Source organism: Hetaerina americana, unplaced genomic scaffold (genome assembly GCF_022747635.1).
Source record: "Hetaerina americana unplaced genomic scaffold, ioHetAmer1.1.p SCAF_4, whole genome shotgun sequence".
NCBI lineage: Eukaryota > Metazoa > Arthropoda > Insecta > Odonata > Calopterygidae > Hetaerina > Hetaerina americana.
In genome coordinates, this window is record NW_027286985.1 from 30,870,610 (window position 1) to 30,881,560 (window position 10,951).

General features: G+C 37.9%; 1 protein-coding gene across 1 annotated transcript; it reads right to left on the reverse strand.

The window, feature by feature from the left end:
• Window positions 1-2,570: 2,570 nt before the first annotated feature.
• LOC139691915 (alpha-ketoglutarate-dependent dioxygenase alkB homolog 4) lies at window positions 2,571-7,056 on the reverse strand. Its single transcript, XM_071589855.1, has 5 exons — window positions 6,837-7,056; window positions 6,641-6,766; window positions 6,476-6,568; window positions 4,678-4,961; window positions 2,571-3,198 (listed from the first exon to the last, which is right to left on the reverse strand). Exons 1-5 carry the CDS (start codon window positions 6,933-6,935, stop codon window positions 2,628-2,630), a joined length of 1,173 nt encoding a protein of 390 aa, XP_071445956.1. The 5' UTR covers window positions 6,936-7,056; the 3' UTR covers window positions 2,571-2,627.
• Between the last annotated feature and the right edge of the window lie 3,895 nt (window positions 7,057-10,951).

Here is a 10,951-nt window from a genome sequence, read left to right on the forward strand (position 1 = left end):
GGTTGTTTAGGTCGTCATTCCACCAAGGATGAGTTTTTCATCTGTAATATCTTACTGGAATACTTGTTTTCATGGAGCTTTTAATAGCTTTGGTTAGTCTTGCTATGTTAAGATCTATTTGCTCCGTTGTTGGTGTCCATGGAGTATTCCGTTCCGAGGCTACTAGTTCGTTCAGGAAGGTTTCCTTGCATTTTTCCCAATCAGCGTTTTTCAGTATATATCTCATTTCGGGTGTTTCCCTGTAACTAGCTTCCTTAATGTCGAAGGTGATCAATTGGTGGTCACTGGTAATCTTCCCTGGCCGGACTTTCCAGTTGGTGATATTTCGGATGATTTTGGCATTACCGATAGTCAGGTCTATGTTGGATTTGCCATTCGGACTGGAGAAGGTAAACGGTTCTCCGATACAGTTAGCAATGTAGAGGTCTTCAGCTAGGACTAGTTCTTCAATTAACTTTCCTCTAGAGTCCGTAAACCTATGAAACCAGGTTTCACTTTTGGCATTACTATCTGTACATAGTAAGATTTTATGACTTCGATTTTCCTTAACGATTTTTCTTATGTGTTCTATGAACGGTTTGATACACCTGCTCGGAGGAAAATATGCACTTATTATTATTATTGAGCTTTTCCCTGACGTTATCTCAGCGACAGCATGGTAGTCGTCGCAGTAAGGTGTTAACTCCAGGACGTCCAGGCTGTTGTTAAATAAGATAATGCTGGCGAAAACCTTATTTGCTGGATTACTTGGGATGGTTCTTGCCCGCATCCCCATCCCTGGTATTTTCCAGGTCTTTTGCTCTCCCGGTCTGATGACGTAGGGCTCTTGGACAAATAAAATATCTATTCTGAGTTTTTCGCTGACTTCCCTCAGTTCTAATGTGGGCGTTTTGGCTCCTTGGGTGTTTATTTGCCCTATTTTGAGAATATGTTGATTATTCTCCATAGTCTATCGTACTGGCTAGCCACTCCAACTTACTCTGAATGATAGGGCATTTGCTGTCATGGGAATTGTGGTCAAATTTCCCGTTTCCAGCTTCCGCACAATTTATACATTTTGGACTGCTTCCTTTTTCGTTGCATTGCCTCGAGTCATGTTCCCCAGAGCAATGACTGCAGGTACTATTATCGCTCTTACATTCTTTTGCTAAGTGTCCAAATTTCTGGCAATTATAGCATTGTAGAATCGTAAGGTGGTCGCGGACTTGGTGTGATTCATAACCTATATACACTCTTTTATTTGTCAGTAGTCTTTTCCTCGTCGTGGCGTCAACTTCGAACACCCAGTTTACTCTTTTGGCTTCTCTTTTACCAAATTTATACCTTAGAGCTACCTCGCTTTCTTCAGGTAGGTCATTCTGCAGTTTGATACACTTAAGTACTTCTTCTTCCTTAAGTGTCTCTTTGACTCCCGTTATAAGGAGACGCGGCTTATTCTTTTCCTCTTTTTTCATTATCAGTTCTCTCTTTTGGAAACAGTCGTAGCTTTTTAGTTTTTCCTCCAAATCAGAGTCGTTTGATTCTACCTTAATACCTCTATTCCTTATTCTTGCTATTCTTAGAATTTTTATTCCCTTTTCTTTGGGATCTACTAGGTTTATAAGTGCCTTTTTTGTGTCTTCGCTGGTCTCGATCTTTTTACAATCGTCGGGTGGGAATATTAGAACGCTCTTTGATTTTTTCGTAATTATTCGCTTTCCGCTGGGAAGTTCTACCTTTGTGCCCTTCGAATCCAGCCTTTGAGCTGATACTATTTCGGAGAATGATGCTTCTTTCCTAGCTTGTGTCGGCATTTTTGCGATTTCTTCCCGTATTACGCTTCTGATGATATCTGTGTTTTTCCCAAGGATTTCGTCAGTTGTCGCTTTAGCTATCAGAATGTTATTCACTAATGTGGCCACATTGTCAAAACAGCCGGAGAGAGCACCAACACAGCACATAAAGTCCCCTTTTTTATCCTTGGCGATTCTTTCATTTGCTATCATTTGATTGAGCTCGTTTACCTTAGTTTCGAATTGAAGTTTGATAGAGGAAAGGTCCTCACCCGGGCCGTTTTCCGAAGCCATATTCAATAATTGCATGCTCACTCTATTTTCATATGTTGTTTTGGCCTGGGCTCATATTAAACACACATACTGAGGTCACACTCAGGTTAGCAGGTCACAATTAAATGCTCACTTCACTGATTAAAACACGCAAAGATATCTGGTTAGTGTCTACCAAATGCGTCATGTAGAAGTATATCGTCCGCCGTTACTGAGGAATCGGCTATGTTGGATGGCGTAACCTGGTAGAAATTGCCAAATGATGATATACTCTATCAAAACTGGTCGCAATAAGTTATATTTTGTGGAATAGCTGAGTGTTACCTTATCTATGCATCAGTAGTTAGTGCCAAGGCCCATCTGAAACCTGCCTTATCCTGGAAGATTACTACTTATTATATTATCATGCACAAATATTATGTTTATCATGAAATTAAATCATACTAGCATGATCCTTTGGCATAGTATTATCAGGATTATTTCCATCCAAACATCCCTGAAAATAATAAAACCAATGACTTACAATTAAAAGATTTATTTACATTTCTGTCTTGTTACAGTCGCATGTTCACATATGCTACATCACCAGAAGTTGGCAGCTTTTTGCAGCACCTCAGATCCAATCTTTTCCTCAGCCCCCCCTCCGAGGAATGGAGGGGTGAATTCTCGATAAGCTAAGCACACCCTCCTGCCTGTTATGTCCTCTCGCAGAACACTGTGCTCCCATTCATAACGAGCAGCACCATATATAACCAGTAGTGACCTTGCGGGCATTGGAACTCGTATTATCGGAAAATTGTCAAGATCATCAGAAACTTCACTGAAACTGTACGAATCACAAGTGTTGCCAGTTTTCTTAGAAACATCCTGACAATGATTTCCCTGTGTCTGTGCACGATTACTGTTTTGGTTTTGACCTTTTGGCAAATCTCTGGCCGGAGAGTCACTTGAGGAGAGGGTGTCAACCAAATGGTCATCAGTGGCAACACAAGCTTTCTCCTGGGCATGTTCAGCAGCGTTTGGCTTCTTCAAGTCCATTTGCTTCAATTCAGCTTCCAATCCATTGTCCAAGTCAGAGCATGAGGGATTCCAAACAACTGCGCCATCACTGTCAACAACACGTGGGTAGGTAGGCACATCAGCTAAATTGTACCTGGAAAACAATCCATGTTCACATTGATTTAACTGGTTTAATAAATCAGTTTAGGCTATGGTGAAAATTTTTATAGAAAAATGCAAAGATCAGATTCAAATAGTACTAATAGTACATGGTTTCTTTTAAATTTAGGATGCTCAAGGATTTTGTTTAGCATTAGGCACAAGATGACTGAATAAACTTGTTACTAGAATAAGACAGCTATGTGTATAAATCTTTCACATATAATTCATTGGTGGTGTTGTTTTGGTGATGCCTGGTTTGAGATTAGCATGATCACACCATGCCATATGATGCCAGTATCACCCAATTTCAACATGTGCCAAATAAACAGAATGTACCATCTGTAGGTGTGGTTATTCGTCCATTCCAAAGTGATTTTTAACATTCTCTCTAATTTGTTCATACTTGGAGGGTATCACTTGAGTAGTCATGAAATTGTGAAGTGACATATAGTATCTAGCCTCAAAGTATACAGACCACCAAAAATTTTGAAAATACCTATTATCTCCAATATCTTCACGCAATGAAGACAATTTGCCAGAGGCATGCAGTCAACTGTCTAGTAATAAGTAGCACCATCCCAGAAAACAATAAAGCATAATGAATTCAGAAGTAATTGAGCATACAATTTAAACCATAAACACCTTCTCTGAATAATATTTCCTAGAATAAAGATAAGACTGGCAAATAAAGAAAGGACAGCTTAGATGAAGACTGGTTCAGGTTTAGGAAGTTGAGAGAAATTGTGATGATATATCAATAATCAGAACAATAACAGAAAGGAATACAGGATATATTTAGTATACTTTCTTAACTTAAGAGATTTTGAAAATGCATTCATGAGTGTGTTATGATCACAGTAAATTATTGCAAAATTGAAAGTTCCATAGGGATAGGTGTTAAGGGCAGTGTGATGAAAATTGGAATTGGGTGTAATACAGAAATGCCATTCATTACCAATGCTTCAACTTGCTTGTATCCATCATAAATGGTAATCAGAACATGGAAGATATTAGAGTTAGAAATGAAAGTAAGCCAAGCGCTGATTATGTCAACCGAACTAGTATATGATAATTCTTTCATGAAACAAGACAGTGAAAGTAATGCAGTCACATTCATTTCAGAATTGGCATAAAAAATATTGAATGAAAATAAAACGTAAGACAGCTAAAGTATTGAGATTCTCCAGACATATGATGGCTAAGAGAAATATCAGGGTCACATAGCAAGGAAGTTATAGGTTAGTAGATATGAGTGAGGAAGTAAATGTTTTATTTATATCCGTTATGTGAAATCAGCAGTACATGCTCTCAGAGCATATATGCCCCAGACCAGAGCCAAGTCTGGAAGAGAGGGAAAGAATTAATATTGAGGTTGACAATGTCTACCTTGAAAATATCTATTGAGATAAGAGACAATCAAAAGTACACTTTGGTAATAGACAAAGGCACAAGTTTGAATTGAATTTCCTACCTTTCATGCGTGCCCACATAACGGTTAAGAGTCAGCATCGAATCCCCAACCACATTTACAGTGACCACACGTTCACCCCACACCCAGCAGTCATCTATATGTGGGTCAATTGAAGCTCCTCTGTCTGAGATATACTCCAACGAGCACTGCTCCACTGTCATAAATCCTTCTAAAATGCTCACATCATGAAATCGCTGCTGGATGAATTCAGAAAACTTGGGGAAGCCATCAAAATCTCCTACTTTCATTCTTTTCTTCTTGAAATTGCACTTGGGGCCATAATTCTGAAAATTTACAAGGAAATTTTATATCCAAAATTTTTATTCTTAGAAATTCTTTCCACCCAGCAGAAATCTTTTCTGTAGGTTTCAAAGAAAGAGTATAAATTATGGAATACTTGTTACATTACCTTGATTAAATTTTAGGAATCTTTTGCCAGTATCCTACCACAACTCTATGGTTTTGGTGTCTTGTGACCTGATATGAAATACCTGCCAGTGAAAGTCCTGAAATTCAAAATATGTGCCTACACATAGTTCTGGGCTTTCCTGGAGATTTTAAAAAAATTACTCAAATCTAACAAAAATGAAAATTCTTACCCAACCAAAGCAGGTCCATCTCCTCCCACATTAATTTGGTTTTATACTTTTCAGTCGGAGCCCTTCAGTCATTATTGCCACAATAACTCAATTTTTACAACAATATTTTTGTATTTACTCATTGCTAAACTGCTGGAAATCTAATTTTTACAATGGCGACAATATTAACTTGAAAAAATATCTTGTTGAAAATTAAATGACACAAAAGAATAAAGTCATCAGTTGGTTTATCTATTGGAATTAATTACAAATGAATTAATCATTCTTATGCAAAAAAAAATAAGATAGCAAAATGGTAAACAACTATTTCAAGAGGAGTTAAACAAGGATAAAATGTCATGGAACCATGTTCCAGGAATTATCAAAGATCAAGTAGTCATATCTAGGTGGTAATATATTCCAAATTTCAGAGTTTAAGAGGACGCCTCGGTAGCTTAAGTGGCTAAAGCACTCGACCGGATATTGAGGGATCTGGGTTCGAGTCCCAGTCAAGGCGAATGATTTTTACACTCTGAAATTGTTGCATGGTAATATATTAACGAAATCTATTAAATTTAGTGCATTGAAATCCATGAAACCAGAGTACACACACAGTACCTTAACTTGGTGGAAGAGCAAATCCTTCTGTGGCAATGAACCTATTTTTCTAGTTACGAGCATTACCCTGAGGGTTGCAATGGTTACAGCACCACAACCATATACAGAGTTCTGATTAAATGCCTTATTTACATAATCTGCTTTTGTACCCCCTTCTTGCCACAGAATAACCGTTCTATAAAAAATACCTAGTAAAATATCATGGCAAAAGTTGAAGAAAGAAATATATTTTGTGCTACGACTTATTGACAGTCAAGCACTGAAGCTGCAAAAATATATGTAACTTTGAGGCGTTGTAGAACAGCAGGAGTTAACGCAAGACCTAACGAAATGGAAAAGAAGAAAATGAATCCCAAGAAGTAGTTCGTATCAAATGGTTTAGGCTACGTGAATCAAGTTTTCTCTTTCAACATTGCTTTATATGCTCGTCTTCCAAACCAGTGTTTAATGTGCATGCCTAGGGTGGCAAATGCTAAGGAAATTCTGCCTGAAATCACTTCAAGGAAACATTTCTTGTGTCCGAGACAAAAACCAAGCTATTTTGTTCGGTCGTCCTCGTGTAAAATTAATTACGTGTGTTCATATTTCCAAACAATTCTTACCTGCTTCCTTCTTCCACTCTGTGACGGGTCCCAAGGTAACTTATCCATATGACATATCAAGCTTTCTTGCTCCTCCGGAGTTATAAAATCCAGCTGTGGAAAAAATAATTGTTTAGGTTCAAACTTGAATCTAATTTGGAGTGTCGTGCAATAAACATGAAGTACCTCAATATATATTCCAGGGAAATCTAAGGGTTCCCCTCGGTGATTGGGGTGTTCATCCCACATATTCGTGTTCTTCCCTTTCCATGCTTTCTTGCAAAGCGCGCAATATACATAGGAAAGACATTCCTGAAAAATTTTAAAAGCTTAAGAATACACTTTAAGGTGAGCATTCACAATTGTAAATAAACAAACATACCTCATTGATTGAGAATTCGCGTTTGACAGCACCAAATTCAGTTTCGCAGACCAAGCATGTTCTTACTCCCTTACACCCGCAAGGTCTCGGGTGACCCATATCTGCGGAAACGAGGCTTCCCGTTTTTGGTTTTCAAATTTAGTGTTAGTTAGCCATGCCTGATAACTTGTCCATATCCCTCGGGATTCTTTCGCCCAATCGCACGTTCGATTGAGTTCGACCACGAATTCGACCAAAACATTGACTGGGTCGAAACACGGGCCAAGGCCAACGGTGAGGAGGGGAATATGAAAGCTACTTAGAAGACGGACTTCAGTAAAAGACGTGTGCAGATGGCCAGACTATCTAACGAAAGGCGAAAGTATAGTCGCTATCTGATACCTACATCCCGTGAAAACTTTTTACAACATAAATCATATATTGTAATATTTCATGACAGTATCAGTTTTTGACTTAATCTCGTTTCATGAATATTTTAAAAACATTTTTGTTGAAAGCAACGTGGAAATAATGTATTTGGTATATTTTGAAAACTAATGCATTAATTATTTCGAGAATGGACTTTTAACAATTAATTTTGAGAATTTAATTCCAACAAAACTTTCTTTTTTCTTTCTTATACCTGTAAGCGTAACTTTCAAGCTTTACGTAGCCATCTTTTAACGTTATCCAATTCAAAGTAAATTGGCGTGAACATCACACACAATTGATTGGAATATTCAAAATAATTTTTATGGACCAGGAAATAGATTTCAAATTAAATTTAAAGTTACTTCGATTTAATGAGGCAATTTCGAACTCTTTTCTGGCATTTACTTCCCGGAGTATCGTTGCGCGCCGTATCCCGTTTGGTTCCGATAATAATGGATGCATCGACTTGTATGCTTGTCACCTTATTATATTGTGAATCTTTTTTTGATAATTAGTAAATAATTAAAAAAGCAGAGGAGCCATTTATTTTCATAGCCTTTCAGAAAATCGACGATATATCCGTGAAAATTAATGTGAGACTCCAGTTCAAAAATAAAATTGTGGACCAGCGGAAGAAAACGGTTTGATTCATCTCTTTGTTATTTACTTACCTTCACCGTCTTTCAGTATCGGATTGGATTGTACGCACGCACTCAGGGGCTCAGGTACCAACATTAATCCACTGTTATATCAGAAGAGGCATTCATGAGAGGCATCAGTAACTGATATCACATAAAATCATATCACCTTTCTTCCCCTTTTGTATTTTCCAATACGATCAGTTACTAGAATCTACTTATAGTTTTCATTCATAGGTAGTTAAATATTTTTTAATTTTTTTACCTGCAACCATGTAGGATTTATAAATCCAGCGACTGTCAAAATCATAGCTCTAAGCCTCAATATTCGGGTATATCTCAGGAGAATGTTTTCGAAATATGGCAGTTTAGATGAATATATCGGAGCGTCCAAAGAGCAGGTTATGTCACTCAATTTTTTTCTTGCAAGACTTTTTGTTTATGTCTGACGAGTACGTTTATATTACATTAGTGTACACGTTTAGGGTAGAGTTTCGATGGGCACGGGCGCTACGCACAGCTTTAATTCTGAGCCCTGCATAATACAACACACAAATCCTTAAAACTCATGCTAAATATTACAATGCCTGTGAATCATTATTTACACGTAGCTCTACTTTGCTTTCTACCTCCGTTAATTTAATCCAAAATTCTTGTTCTTTTTCTCCCTAGAACTCGCTTTCCCAGAATTTTCCCTTCCCTATTACCGTTTCCAGCAGTCTCTGAGTATGCTATGAATGATCTTAGATTTTCTGTGCTAGTCATTCAATACGTGTATTTAAAAAAAAGGTCTTCGTGAGGAGAGAGTTCCTGTATTCTCATATCTCCTTTGTAAATGTAAGACTGCGTCTCTGGTTCTATTTCATTAACTTTATTATTAGTGTTATGGTATTCTTCATATATATTCTTTAACATTAGACAACCTCCAAATCATACCTCATCACATTATGAAAACAAAATTCTTATGCGTGCCTGTGAGATAGGAACATGGCATCATAGAAGACAAGTTTGCAACGGGGGCAGAGCGTTGGAACGAAACACGAAAAATTAAATGCGCTTTAAGTTCGTGAGGTCGACCGATCGTTCTGCTCAGCAATTCTGCTAACATGACCTATCCAGTTTTCTCCGCGAACATGACTGCGCTCATGAATTTCCCTACCCGCAACAAGGAGGCGTGTCTCCCCTCCCAACATGCAGTCAGGGGGTCCCCCACGGTACGGGAGACACACGGTCAATCAACAACACAAAAACAAGTCAAAAATCTCCTTGGCCCTCAGAAACAGCTAAGTCTCAGTAACCGAGGGGATTGAAAAGATTTCCCGTCACCGAGGGAGATGGATGACCGCTTTTTCCTCGTGACGTGTTTGTTCTCTTTATCCTCCCATCGGGAAGAACCCAGACTCCGGTCGCAAAAAAAAACTCCTCCGCCACCCACATCGATTCCTCCCCCGTCTCTTCTCCGTGTATTTCCCGTTATATCTCTTCGGAGGGCGGCAAAGATTCGACGAGCGCCGTTTTAGCTGACGGATGGACGGTCATGAATGCATCGTTGCACGATTAAGGTTGGAAGTGACTGCTTGAAAAAAGAATAAATGCCAGAAAATAAATATTTAAAAAATTTAGTTCGCTTTTTAGATATGAAATTCGCATGTTTTTCATTTACAATGAGGCATGCATTTTTCATACAAGGGGAATACATACAAATATCTCGTTAAAGCATTCACCTGCCTTACAGGGTGCAGTAGTCTAGTGCAGCAGCCGGTAATTAGTAGTCCGCGGAAAAATTTCAAAACTGGCAGCAACAAATACTGCACATACAATTTTGTTAACGTTTAATAAGCTTTAATAACTTTTTGATGGTAAAAATTCGTAGTTACCATTTCATATTGAATTATTTCATAGATCTAAACAAATCATGCTAGCGGTTGGCGGTATTCAAAATAATGTTTAGAGGCTCGAATGGTTGGTGACCATTAGCCTAGTGAGTAGAGGGTCGTAGTGTTGTTGACTGGAGAGTCCAGGGTTCATATATCGGTTGACACTCTCGGATATTCAACGAGACATGCTTAAACAGCATGAAAGGTTAATGAGGATCTAGAGGTAGAAACCAATCCACAGCTACACAATACCTTGCAGGCCATTGCAGGGGCATGTGGCGGGGGTGTTAGAATATCAGCCTTTATTCATAGATACGTATACATATATACATCAAGCCACTTGCTATCTCTCCGACTAATGCCCTGTCAAGGACGGACTCCCCAAGAATCAAACCCCTCTTCCCCTTGAAGCAATGCATATACTCTCCTGGTATTTATTTGGACAGCACGGATTTTTCTTCGCAGTATGAAATACAACGCACACATTTTCGAAAAATGGAATAGGGTCACACCAAGGTTATATCCTTATCATGAATAGTTGAAATATATGATATTTAAAAAACCAATCATGCACTTTATTAAGTGTTGACTTGAAGTGTTAAACAGTGCGTGTCAATGTCTTCATTTCAAAACTGTACGAAGGCTGTTCTTTTTTCAATGGCTTGCGTGCCACGTTTCTTTTAGCCCTACCTAATCCAATGTGGCCAACATGTATTCTTCCAAATTAAATAGAATTTTTGGTATTTTTTTAAACAAATATTTTTTAATGAAGAATTTTTTATAAATTTTTCTAAATTGAATTTATGATAATTTATTATAAATTGAACTGCTTATTTTCGTATTTACATAATGCAATATGAAAAATATGTATTTTTTGAAAATAATTTTTCGCGGACTTTTTCCACTCTCCATGCTCTAGCTTGTCTCTCTCTTGACTCTTGTCAGTATTCTTTCATGTCGCACTATTTACCAAGTGCTGCATGAAAACATTTGTTCTGCTTCACTCTGTTTAATTGAGCACAATGCACGGCAGTCACACGATTCTTCAGTTTGAGTATACTAGACAACATTCTCGTAGTCTTTACTGCAAATGTAATTTAAGCCAGTGTAAGATGCAAAGAAGAAGATAAGTAAGATAAGTGTAAGTGTAAGATGCAAAATATAAGACCTCCGTATGTATTCGGTCTCA

Coding starts and splice junctions, on each gene's coding strand:
- LOC139691915 (XM_071589855.1), bottom strand. CDS start 6,935: ATGGGTCACCCGAGACCTTGCGGGTGTAAGGGAGTAAGAACATGCTTG. Junction 6,767..6,836: donor GCGAATTCTCAATCAATGAG/GTATGTTTGTTT, acceptor AAAATTTTTCAG/GAATGTCTTTCCTATGTATA. Junction 3,199..4,677: donor TATGTGGGCACGCATGAAAG/GTAGGAAATTCA, acceptor ATTGTTTTCCAG/GTACAATTTAGCTGATGTGC.